At 40.5% G+C, this 13683-nt stretch overlaps 1 protein-coding gene across 3 annotated transcripts; it reads right to left on the minus strand.

The window, feature by feature from the left end:
• Positions 1 to 1962: 1962 nt before the first annotated feature.
• Positions 1963 to 11630, minus strand: c8orf88 (chromosome 8 open reading frame 88). Of its 3 annotated transcripts, none has more exons than XM_004915151.4 (7): positions 11528 to 11630; positions 8615 to 8713; positions 8024 to 8119; positions 6431 to 6507; positions 3829 to 3916; positions 3549 to 3658; positions 1963 to 2494 (listed from the first exon to the last, which is right to left on the minus strand). In XM_004915151.4, the coding sequence occupies exons 2-7, from the start codon at positions 8685 to 8687 to the stop codon at positions 2453 to 2455; spliced, it is 486 nt and encodes a 161-aa protein (XP_004915208.1). In that variant the 5' UTR covers positions 8688 to 8713; positions 11528 to 11630; the 3' UTR covers positions 1963 to 2452. The 3 variants fall into 3 exon arrangements, with proteins under 3 accessions (XP_004915208.1, XP_002934470.2, XP_031759987.1); XM_002934424.5 differs by lacking the exon at positions 11528 to 11630 and adding an exon at positions 11338 to 11521; XM_031904127.1 differs by lacking the exon at positions 11528 to 11630 and adding an exon at positions 11262 to 11322.
• Positions 11631 to 13683: the final 2053 nt, after the last annotated feature.

Below are 13683 nucleotides of genomic sequence, written 5' to 3' on the forward strand. Positions count from 1 at the left end.
CACAGAAAGCTCGAGTGCATAAACAGGAAAAGCCGTTTCCAAACACATACCAAATTTTATATCATTTTTTTCTGGCACCTTACAAAATGTACAATGTAGTTCCCAAAACATACTGTGCTATGCACCAATAAAAGGTTAATTGCAGACTTCAGCACTGCCATATTCTGCTTCATTTCTACATTTGTATTCTTGAAACACAGTGAATGTACTTACTATGCCAGGAGGGATACATGAAGACTGCTACAAATCATTTGAATTTTTCCAAAAATGCCAGGCACCCTGTACTCTTTGGTTATTTGGAGCTACTCCGCACTAATTGTGCTGCAACATCCTCACATTCCAAGATGACACCTTGCCCCTGAGGATTGGAGCCATGCCAGTCTCTGACTCTCCATTCTTCTCTCATTGCTTCCTTGTGGTGACAGTTTTCTCCAACTTAGCCTGTAGGGACCAAGTCAGCAGCTTGTATTGGCCCATGTATGGCCACGTGTAGACACCCATCCCTATTAAGTTCTTTCTGAGGATTTTTATTTAAATATAATCATTATTTAAAATAGCCATCAGGCACCCAAACCTTTGCCAGCCAACCTGCATGGATTTCAGATCAAAGCATAACATTAACTACTTAACTGTTGCCCAACCCAGGGCAAGTAACAGCACCCTGAAGTAGCCTGACTATGAAATAGCCTAGGGTTACAAGGCTACCCCAGGGTTACTGCATTTGAGGGTTGGAGAGGTGGGGACAGCTGTTCATATGTCCTAGCATGTAGGTTACTGCAGTTCACTTATGATCCACTTGGCCGTAAGTGATGTCACCAATAGGTCCCAGTTCCTTTTCAATGGTTAAGGGGTAGTACCACAGACCTGTACTAGAAGGGATTACAACAGATAATTTCTAAAAAAAAAAAAAAAAAAAAAAAATGCAGTTACTGTTCCTTTAACACCACAGAAAACATTGTGAGAATCCAGAGCTTCCAGTACTGTTTGCAACAATGAGCATTACATATGAGCATTTGGTTTAACCAAGAATTAGAGACATTCTAGAAGAGAAGCAAAGTAGAACCCATATCAGCCTCTATTTCTTTGAACAACCTTATACATGGAATGCAAACACTCGTGTATAAATCCAGATTGTGGTCAAGTCTGACATTTTAATAAATTAAATTAGTTCTGTCCAACTGTCTGGGGTTTAGATGTTATTGAAATGACTAGGTCTCACTAGGAAGAGTCCAAGTGCACTCTGGGCCATAAAAAAAAAAAATTATTGAATATCCACATATGACCTACAAGCCTCTGATAGCCAGGGGTTCAAATGTCATTCACGATTCTTTAGAGAACTAAAGTGAAACCCTTGTTCATATCTTTTCTGCCACCACTGGTTTCCTGTCCCTCTTTCTTTTATTTTCCTGTTCTTCATTTCATTTATATCCTGGTTTTCAACTTTCCTATTCTCTCTATTACTGTGTTCTTCTATTTTTTTATTTTTTTTTGAATATTCTGAAACCTCTTATTACCCTTCATATTAAAAAGCAGCATTTGTTATGGTTTCCCTTTCTTTTCTTTTTTGCTATCACCTTGTCCTTGACCTTGGTTTGTGTAGGGGGCAGATATACTGTATGTATATATAAATGTGAATTTCCAGAAAGGACAAGGAAAGACAACAATCACTGGAGGGGGACAAAAGTTAAGCTTCTGCTTCATACGAGTGCAAACTTTTAACAATAAAGCCAGCTTTTTGACTCAACTCTGCATGCGTCGGCCCCGAGATTTTAAAGAAAGAAGACGCAGAAGTGGTGCTCTCTAATGAGAAGCCAGGGTAATCAGCAGCATTGGCCCGGGGTATCAGGTAAATGAATATAATCACTGGGGGGGGGATGCCAGTCATCAATATACATTCAAGCCCTTGAGAAATACGGCCTGTTTTCTATATGCAAGGTGGAAGTAAAAACAGAAAAAAGAATATACATTTTGGAAAAAAAACTTTTATGCAGTTTCTGAACAAACATTGAAAATGCAAGGGACCAAACTGACAGGAATGTTTCTCAGGAGTCCATAAACCTTGTATTCAAAATATTTAGTTTTTCCTCATAGAATAATTTACAAAATATTTAAATTGGTTATATTTAAATAAAAGCTAGTGGGCCCAGCAAATATTTTCAGCATTTATGGTCTTCCTGAAGAGTTGCACTGGCAATCCAATTATATACAATGCTTACATAACTATATACAAAAGTGCTTCAAAATCTGAGTCGGAAAAATATCCTTCCAAAAAAGACATTACAAATAGCAATTACTGAAAAGCTTGAGGTTCCTCCGTTGAACAGTATGTAGTCATATTCTCTGGAATATACTTTCCCTTGAGCAATTTAAGCATTACAGGAATACTGCTTCTCTCTATCAGTATCTAGCGACCACAGTGGAGGGGACTGTAGACAAACTTTATGACAAGGCATCAGTTTTTGAGGAACCGAGTGGCATAGCGGTAATTACAGATCTAGAAAAATAATAAAATACAAAGACGTTACAAATTCTATTCCTGAATGTAACCTTAAAGTTAATACCACACAGGACTGTTTAAGGCACTTTTAGTGCCACATTTCTAAAGTTCCCGAAAAAACAATATAAAAGCACTTAGTTAGTTTTGTCCTTTTAAACTACTTTGTCTTTATCTATTTCCAGTCTTCTATAATTATATAAAATTACCACCAACATTTTTCTATTTGGGTGGACACACCAAAAATTTCCAGCCCAGATCTTTATAAAATGATGATGTGATGTTTATCCCTTCAAGAGCAGCAGACCCATGAGCCTTGTTCCCTTTACATAAATACCTGTTAATCTTCTTGGTAACTAGAAGTGCCCTACTCCTAAAACAAAACAGTGACAGTATGATGCAAAAAAAGAATTTGTAAACATTCCTGGAGTTTACCAGGTACCTGATGAGTACCCTGGAATAGTGTACATAGGAACATACCCCAATAATACCAGAGTACATTCCACTGGCTGCTTGGTCACGCTCCATGGGCTCCACTGGTTTTTTTTTTTCAAGGAAATTGTAACACAGGAGGCATACAGGAGGAATTAACAACTTTATCTCACTGCTTAAGTGATGTGCTGGCCAACCTGAAACCCATGGATTGGATAGGTTTAGGCCAAAAAATAAATGGCTACCTCAAATTCGCAATGTGGGCTGTGGCTGGGCCTAATGTTTCTGAAATTTGCCTCCTTCTGACATCATGTCTGAGGTCAGCCAAGGTGAATTCTGGGTGGGCTCAGGTCTTTGAAGTCTTTTCTCAACCTTGAGCCTAGTTGGGCTCTGATGGAGAAGGGGGCTTATTAGAGTGGGTGCAGATTGGAAAGCTTCTGACCTACACACCACTACTCAGCTTCTCTCACTCTTGTTTATCACTGTCCTGATTAAGCTTCTCTACTCCCTGGGCTTTTTCAACAATGCTGCTAACCTTCCTGTTAGATTGCCTGATGTTCCCCACCACCGTTCCACACTCACTGATAAAACATCTTGGACCTGAAATATTAAAGTCACTTACCGGCTCTTCCAGAACAACTGGATGATCTGGTAAATATTTTGGTCTCTCTTTGCATACTGACAATTTTGATAACTCAATCAGGCAGTCTCTGGTATAAGTAATTCTTTCTCCTGTTAACAATAAAAAAAAAATCAATTGTAAAAAAGCAAAATTGGCAAACAAAAGACTTGTGTTGTGCGGTATGTGGGCTCCACACATCCCATCGTCCTATTTATCTCAGTAGTGTATGGGTCAGCCACCTAAACAGCCAAAAAGGGACGTCTACATAAATCTTAAATACCTTTTTTTGGTTTAGGTTGTGGGGCTTTTGCTTGAATGGGTAACACTGATTCCTCTTCTGGCTTATCATGGTTGCTAATTGAGCACCACTGGAAACATAGTTAAAAGGTTAAAATGTATTAGATAATCCCAAGAACTAAAATAGAAGGAATACAGTTATCAATCGACAGCTGAGATTTACAGCTTAAGTATAAAGAAACTGCATGTTCTCTATACTTTTGTATGAAACAATGGAAGGTGCTTAATATCATAGTAATGCACAACTAAAGCTTGTGGATTCTAAAAATATTTTATCTTTGCCCCAGCCCTAAGTAAAACTCCCTATAGCCCAAGTGCTGGGGCAGCTTCACTGACCATGTTTGATGACCTCATCATTTAATTATAATGTACCCCCCAATCATGTAGTATAGCGAGTATAGTGAGCTACCGTATAAGATGTTGGACAGCAATATTGCAGTCTGTATGTAACGCAGCTGCAAGGTTTACATTATGGTCATGGCGTGGCTACATGCGGGTTTCTTCGATTACTACGATTGCTTGATTGTGATAACCTATACCAGTTAGCAGATATAATGGTTGCTCTAATATAAAGAATAACAAATGCCATACAAGGACTACTGTAACACTGCCCTCAAGTGGTCATCCAACATGAAAAGAATATTTTTTGGTTTACAAAGTAATAAACTTATGACCAGAGCACTTATTGGACAAGGGAGTACAGTTGATTTACAAGACAAAGTCTGCAGTACATTTGTATAACTTTATTTATAAAGCGCCACAAGGGTACGCAGCGCTGTACAGTACAGAATACAAAATTACACACAGGGAGGACAAGTGATATAATAAATAAATACAATAAATACATATATACAGTGGTGTGAAAAACTATTTGCCCCCATCCTGATTTCTTATTCTTTTGCATGTTTGTCACACTTAAATGTTTCTGCTCACCAAAAACCGTTAACTATTAGTCAAAGATAACATAATTGAACACAAAATGCAGTTTTTAAATGAAGGTTTACGTTATTAAGGGAGAAAAAAAACTCCAAATCTACATGGCCCTGTGTGAAAAAGTGATTGCCCCCCTTGTTAAAAAATAACTTAACTGTGGTTTATCAATTTCAATTTTCAATTTCAATATCAATTTCTGTAGTCACCCCCAGGCCTGATTACTGCCACACCTGTTTCAATCAAGAAATCACTTAAATAGGAGCTACCTGACACAGAGAAGTAGACCAAAAGCACCTCAAAAGCTAGACATCATGCCAAGATCCAAAGAAATTCAGGAACAAATGAGAACAAAAGTAATTGAGATCTATCAGTCTGGTAAAGGTTATAAAGCCGTTTCTAAAGCTTTGGGACTCCAGCGAACCACAGTGAGAGCCGTTATCCACAAATGGCAAAAAAATGGAACAGTGGTGAACCTTCCCAGGAGTGGCCGGCCGACCAAAATTACCCCAAGAGCGCAGAGACAACTCATCCGAGAGGCCACAAAAGACCCCAGGACAACATCTAAAGAACTGCAGGCCTCACTTGCCTCAATTAAGGTCAGTGTTCACGACTCCACCATAAGAAAGAGACTGGGCAAAAACGGCCTGCATGGCAGATTTCCAAGGCGCAAACCACTTTTAAGCAAAAAGAACATTATGGCTCGTCTCAATTTTGCTAAAAAACATCTCAATGATTGCCAAGACTTTGGGGAAAATACCTTGTGGACCGACGAGACAAAAGTTGAACTTTTTGGAAGGTGCGTGTCCCGTTACATCTGGCGTAAAAGTAACACAGCATTTCAGAAAAAGAACATCATACCAACAGTAAAATATGGTGGTGGTAGTGTGATGGTCTGGGGTTGTTTTGCTGCTTCAGGACCTGGAAGGCTTGCTGTGATAGATGGAACCATGAATTCTACTGTCTACCAAAAAATCCTGAAGGAGAATGTCGGGCCATCTGTTCGTCAACTCAAGCTGAAGCGATCTTGGGTGCTGCAGCAGGACAATGACCCAAAACACACCAGCAAATCCACTTCTGAATGGCTGAAGAAAAACAAAATGAAGACTTTGGAGTGGCCTAGTCAAAGTCCTGACCTGAATCCTATTGAGATGTTGTGGCATGACCTTAAAAAGGCGGTTCATGCTAGAAAACCCTCAAATAAAGCTGAATTACAACAATTCTGCAAAGATGAGTGGGCCAAAATTCCTCCAGAGCGCTGTAAAAGACTCATTGCAAGTTATCGCAAATGCTTGATTGCAGTTATTGCTGCTAAGGGTGGCCCAACCAGTTATTAGGTTCAGGGGGCAATTACTTTTTCACACAGGGCCATGTAGGTTTGGATTTTTTTCTCCCTAAATAATAAAAACCCTCATTTAAAAACTGCATTTTGTGTTTACTTGTGTTATCTTTGACTAATAGTTAAATGTGTTTGATGATCAGAAACATTTTGTGTGACAAATATGCAAAAGAATAAGAAATCAGGAAGGGGGCAAATAGTTTTTCACACCACTGTATATATATATAAGTGCCATGTGGTATGAGACACAGTAGGAAGGAGGTCCCTGCCCCGTAGAGCTTACATTTGTTTTTTTAACTCCACACATAGTACTTACCATATCAAGATGCTTCTCAATATCATGTATTAGGTAGTCTGTGAACTCAGTCCGAATGTTCAACATAAACAGAGGTTCTACATTAAAAAATGAGAAATATTTATTGTACACAGTTATTAACCCAGCATATTGCATTGTAGCATATGAACAAATCAGCAGCTAGGCTGACCTGAACTGAAGCCTGTCTTTGCTTGTATGATTGCAAGGCTGTGATTGTCTATCCCCCTCCTAACACGTACAGGGACCACAGCAGATAAAGGGGCCATTTTAAAAAATATAATTTTTAGCCCAGCATGAAACCAGCTAATATAGAAGGAATGAAACTTTATTTTTGCCTACAAGATTAGGGTATTTACGCTTAGCCTATATATTTAAGGATACACAAAAGTGCCTCTTCCTAAGATTTGGTGCCCCAGAACTCATTGTATTTCCATTACAGAAAGGAGAGATGCAATTTACATAGTTACATACATAGGGTTGAAAAAAGACCATCAAGTCCATCAAGTTCAACCCATCCAAGTAAACCCAGCACACACAACCCACACCTACCAATCTATATACTCACATACATAAACTCTGCTGTCCCTGATGAAAGTTCCTGAAGGAACTGAAACGTCGGACTAATAAAGAATCTCAAGCTTCTACGAGTTTTTTGATGTCTTTGATGTGAAATCTCCTGTGAGTGCCGTTCCTTACTGTCTCTCCACATACATAAACTATATATACAACCACTAATACTAACTGTAGATATTAGTATCACAATAGCCTTGGATATTCTGCTTGTTCAAGAACTCATCCAGGCCCCTCTTAAAGGCATTAACAGAGTCTGCCATTACCACATCTCTAGGAAGGGCATTCCACAACCTCACTGCCCTCACCGTGAAAAACCACCTACGCTGCTTCAAATGGAAGCTCCGTTCCTCTAATCTAAAGGGGTGACCTCTGGTGCGTTGATTGTTTTTATGGGAAAAAAGAACACCCCCCATCTGCCTATAATCCCCTCTAATGTACTTGTACAGAGTAATCATGTCCCCTCGCAAGCGCCTCTTTTCCAGAGAAAACAACCCCAACCTCGACAGTCTAACCTCATAGTTTAAATCTTCCATCCCTTACCATACCTTACCCTAACCAGTTTAGTTGCACGTAGTGTTTATTTTGACCAAAACTACAACTAACATTGAGTATCAAAAAGTCACAGACCTTCCTGTAATTCTGAGGCAAAAACTAAGTCTGAAAAAAAAAGCTAAATTTAAAAAATAAAATGGGATGTTACAGGTATTTTCATGTTAGCTACTTGTTTACATATAACCTATTTAGGCCCAGCTTTTAAAGTCTTGTTATACATTAAAATGCCAGTGTGTTGTGGGTGGGTTTCAGTGCATATCAGTATCGTACAAGAATATACCATCATGGTGTTGAGGTAAGGTGCTTCTGGATTAGGGCACATACAAGAGACCACCATGGTGCATTGTCAAATTGTTTCTGGACTAGGGAACATACCCAAATACACAATCATGTCTGTGTAAGGTGTTTCTGGATTATAGAACATATCTGAGTCCATGAAGGTGTCTATGTAAGGTCTGCTGCACATACCTGAATCCAGTGAGGTGGCCCGGCATAACTTCTCCTGTTTGAGGCTGAGATTTTTTAGTACAGAAGGTGCCATTGGTCCTGTGGGGAACATTGGCCCTGTGGGGAACATTGGCCAAGATAAGTATTTTCACAAAGGCAATATTATATCTAATAACCTTTAGCAGCCTGGATGATTTCTTCCATTAAGATGGCTAAACTGTATTTGGTGGAGTACAGACTATGCTACAATTGCAATGGAGTTTAGCTGGACAAGACCCAAAAAAAACAAAACAAACTCTTTTTCTGGGTTCGAGCCATTTGAAAGGAAGAAAAAAATGATGGACAACACACAGGGCTGGGGTGGCCGTGCGGTTTGTCAGGGAAGCGTTCATTACCAGAGTGGCTGAGTTTTCAACATCCACTATACAAAATTTTACATTATCCCAATATTTGGATGTGTAGCTCTGATTTTAGATGGAACCTTTTCTGATGTCTGGTCAAACTCTGGCAATGATGCCTCAAACCAGCCCATGGTTCCAGTATCACACCCTACACTATAAGTGCAGGGGATACAACTAGACACATACTTTACCGTTATGTAACTATATATACCTTTATGCATTACAACTCTACGAACAGGTCTTGCCGGCTGAAGGGATTTGCGCATTAGTTTCTTGACTTCCATTTTAGCAGTAACACAGAGGGACTATCCTTCAAAAAAATAAAAAAAAATTGTTACATTAAGAACCACTTACCCTCTGCAATACAATATAATCCTGCAAAGAGACAGGTAATTTTTCAGAATTTTTTCTTTTTAAGTTTTTATTTTGCATTTTTCAATTTAACATAAGAATACAAAAAAGAACAAAAAACAGAGGGGGAAGCAGGGTGAAAGAGTAAGGAAGAGGGAAGAGAGGCAGAGTATAGAGTTGGGGGGATTGGAACCAGTTTGTCATCATTGTTGTGGTATGCTGTCCGTGGGAGGTAGGTCAGCTTCTGGTTGGTAAGGGTGTTGTTGACTAGAGTTCTCCAGAACGGTAGGGTTGGGGGGGGGGGCAAGGATTTCCATTGTAAAAGAATGGCTTTTTTGGCATAGTAGAGAAGCAGGAGGTAGCAAAGTCTGGAGTGGTGTGTAAGACCTAAGTCCTCTGCCACTCCCAGTAGACAAACAATTGGTGACAGAATACGGGGAAAGCTTAGGGCATCAGAGATATAGTTAACGATTTCTCTCCAAAAGTCCTGCACAGCTGGACAGCTCCAGAACACATGAATTTAAGAGCCTGTATCTCGGTAACATCTTATACAGGTATCTGGGGTGTGGGGGAACATCTTGGAAAGCCTGTGTGGTGTAAGGTATAACCGGTTAAGGAACTTCGTTTGTATATACCTGTCCGCTATAGATATTGTCAAGTCTGGAATGTTTTACATTTTTCAGAATGCTTATTAAACCATCTATTTCAATGAAGGCCTATGGAGGAAAGCCGCTTTCAATGAAGGCTGCTTCAGGTGCTTTGGCACCACATTTTGGGCTACCTAAAAACACAATACTGTCTACTAAAATTACATTATAAAGCAGGCATCACCCATACTGTCCTCCAACAAGAGCAAATACCCCCATTGAAAAGCTGCTTACTAGTTTTCTTTGTAGTGTACAAGGGACCCCTTTAAGGTAAACGCAATCAGTGATAAAATGGGGAAGATAAAATGATACACATAATAAATACTCTATATCCCCTAGCACAGTGGTCCCCAACCAGTGGCCCCTGAGAAACATGTCGCTCACCAACCCGTTGGATGTTGCTCCCAGGAGCCTCAAAGCAGGTGCTTATTTTTGAATTGCTAGCTGGGACGCACGTTTTGGTTGCATAAAAACCAGGTGTACTGACAAACAGGGCCTTCTGTAGGCTGCCAGTCCACATAGGGGCTACCAAATAGCCAATCATAACTCTTACTTGGCATCCCTGGAACTTTTCTCGTTTGTGTTGCTCCCCAACTCTTTTTCCATTTAAATGTAGCTCACAGGTATAAAAGGTTGGGGATCCCTGCCCTAGCAGAACCTATAGTTGCCTGGGTAAGGTGATACTGACACATGCAGGGAGTAGGCAGTGAATAGTTATAACATGGCAATTGTGATGTATGAACCTCCCTTTCAGCATGTTTGCAGGCCTGTGTATTGGACAACATCTACCTCCAACCAGACCCCAATGGCAGGCATTAATAAACAGAGGGCTATTTGGGGTAAACCCAGTAGCAAATATGCTCAACAGCAATAATTCATGGCAACCAATCAGCAATTAGCTTTAAACAGTCCACTGTAGATTGAATAATGAAAGCAAATCTATAAATGGTTGCTAAGGGGTGCCACAATGGAACAAATCTGCCCAGTATAAACAATCAGCACCAGTGGGTGTGTACAGTACAAGGCCAGTGTGATTACACTGCTTTCAGGCCAGAGATCCTTCAGTACTGGGGCCAAGCTATCAGACCCAGAGGTGGCGCTAGAGACAATATGGCCCACCAATCAGACCAAGAAACAGAGCTAGACATAACAGACCCCCACCAATAAAAATCAGAGACATCAACCTGCCTGCCCTGGGGCTCTTAGCATCCCACTGGCAGCCACAGGTTGCACATCTCTGGTGTATATATGCTTATGAAAATTACAGCTATTACACAATATAATAGGTTCACAATAGGTCCTGGCACTTATATAGTACATAGAGGCCCAATAGTGACTGCCTATGGCACCTTACAGCAGCCTCTCTGGCATTTGCCAGAATTCACAGATTGCCAGTCTAGCCCCCACCCCTAATTAAAGATTTATCACCTTATAATTTTACTGTTCAGTTTTTAATTAAAACATTTTATCTCTTAAAGAGATCTTATAACATTAATAAACGTATCTTCATTTATGTATAAAAAATAAAATCAAAGCCCACCTAAGCCCCCAAGTCACAGCAGCACCCAAAGCAGCCCCCCAGAACCTCTCAGCCACCACATCAGCCCAATCCAACCCCCCCATGAAATGACAGCAGGCATCATGGAGCAGCCCAACCCCTAGCACCCCAGCACCAACAGCCACAGCAAAGCAGCCCACCCACCCTTTAGTCAAAGCACACCCAATCTCCCGCTGGACAGTAGTACCCCCCCCCCCCCCCGTCAAAAATAAAATCACGGTAGGACACACAGCAGCCCCCCCAGATCACAGCACCCCACATACACCCCCCCGCCCCCAGAAAGACTTGTGGTATGTTCCTACCAAAGTATCAAAAGAGAATGAATACTGAAGCACCAGCAAAACTGCTACATTTTACGCCAGTGGAGCCCCTTCACACCTCTTAATGTGTAACCTCAGCCGATCTGTCAGGTAAAGCCAGCCAGGGGCGGCCAGGCACCGTAGGCAACAGATTCCGTTAGATCGATGCGTCCCACAATGAATCCATTCTCATAACACAGAAGCGCAACTCGCACATATTTCGCTTCTAACAACCTCCCCCCTAGATAAAGTCTGTGGAACAAACTTACTCGCCCTTCTCCGCCCCCAAATCAGCCCTATGTGCGCGCAACGTTCCGCGTATAGCAGTGATACGGCCAATCAAATGCTACTTTCTTCAGCCTCCGCGCACTACTTGTTAAAATGCGGTTTCCGGGTTTGGAGGTGGAGGTGGGGTGTGTGGTTAATTAACATGAGGGATATTACACCTTTACCAAGGACGCTATGAATGGAGAAAATAATAAATTGGTTCTACCAAATAATATGATTGCTTATGGTGGGGGTGCCGCCTTCTGGTAAATAAATAAATGGGAGAGCAATACAAAGTGCATACTGGGTTGCCTTCCACTGCCTTTTATGTCAACTTGGCCGTTCCCATAAGCCCTTTAGGAGGGCTTCTGGTATTATTATGCTTGATGGCAATGTTATTAAAAGGGCAGAAAGAAAAAAAATATATATAGAAAGTCAGCCTAACCTGTTTAATAGGAACAGGGCCACCCTAAAAACTATGGGGCCCACCCAAGTTATTTATATAGGGCCCCAGTACTAACATTTTGTCCATGTGTGTGCAATACAGTCTTTCAGTTTATAGGGGCAGTTGAGTTTGCCCTAAGTTTAACCCCTTCCCACCTACCTGCCCCGGCTCTGTGCTGTCATTGCTTGATATGGAAGTTATGTAAGTTTTTGCATAAGTTACATAAATTGCGTACGTTTTGGGGCCCAATGATAGTAAATAGTTCACAAAAATAGTAAAAATAATTAATGTGCTAATAAGTCAGTATTGTAACTTGGGGGGGTCATTTGAGTTCATATGTAATTTACATACATTTCTTTGAAAGTAACGTAAGTTTTTGCACAAGTTATGTAAATTGCACAAGCTTAGGGGGCCAATAACCAGCCATTTCCCTGCTAGAAAGTTCATGTAAAAGATGTTGATATAATTCAGGAAAATATCTCCCAATATAAAAAGCTGATGTTACTCTTTAATTAGCAGTTCATATAAATAGTTAAAATTAATAATTAATGTACTTTGGAGGCAGTGAAATTTACCTTAAGTTTTTTAATTAATTGGTGATCAGTGGAGTTTGTCCCTGCAAAGCTTTTCTGCATTGTCTTTTGCTTATTAAGCAAGTTGCTTAAAGGTCCCCATACACGGTAAGATCCGCTCGCTAAGCGAGATCGCCAAGCGAGCGGATCTTCCCCCGATATCCTCACCTACGGGTGGGCGATATCGGGGAGCTTGAAGTTAAAAAAAATAATAATCCAATCCGACCGGATTATGTAGGCGGCAATGGGGCAGTCGGTTCAGGGACCGCATCAACGAGCCGATGCGGCCCCCGATCCGACTGAATCTTTTAACCTGGCCGATCGATATCTGGACAATTTCAGGCCAGATATCGGTCGGTCGGCCAGCCCGCTCGTTTCTGCCCCTACATGGGCAGATAAGCTATCGAGTCGGTCCAAGGGACCGATATCGGCAGCTTCTATTGGCACGTGTATGGGGGCCTTAAATTTCTAGGCAAGTTAAGTAGTTTTCTAGTCAGTTTCTGTGGAAATTAAGTAAATCACATACTTTTTTTTTTTTTGTGCCTCTCCCATAGGATTGCCACCTGTTTGGTTTGGATCCGAACAGTTCAGTTTTTGTAAAGGGTTGTTCTGGTCTCAACTGAGTTTTGGTTTGTAAAATCCGAACAATAATCTGGGCAATAAATGAAAATTATTTAAATATCAAGATACTCATCATAATTGTACATAATTGTAAAACAAATTGGTTTGCAACTTTGTATGACGAAATTGCAAAACAGAAGAAACTTTGCAAAATTAAAGAGAAAGTAAACCCTCAGAATTTTTCCATTTGAAAGGTGTCTGAAACTTGCTGAAGGAGAGAAATGTTTTTCAAGGCATTTTGCTCTTCTTAAGTTGTTCATAATGAATACAGGCAATTAGTACATTTGGCGTGAGTTTCGTTTCATTACATGAGTCGACTTCTTAAAGGAATTTTGCCATGATTTTTATGGTGTACTTTTTATTTCTAAAAAAGCATAGTAAATAATTCACTCTACCATTTAAAATTTTATTCTTGAACCAACAAATGTATTTTTTTTAGCTGTAATATAGGTGTGAAGGTGCCATCTCAGTGCATTGTGCCTGAGTCTGAGCTTTCAGAAGGAGCCAGCGCTACACATTA

This window comes from Xenopus tropicalis, chromosome 6 (assembly GCF_000004195.4).
Source record: "Xenopus tropicalis strain Nigerian chromosome 6, UCB_Xtro_10.0, whole genome shotgun sequence".
NCBI lineage: Eukaryota > Metazoa > Chordata > Amphibia > Anura > Pipidae > Xenopus > Xenopus tropicalis.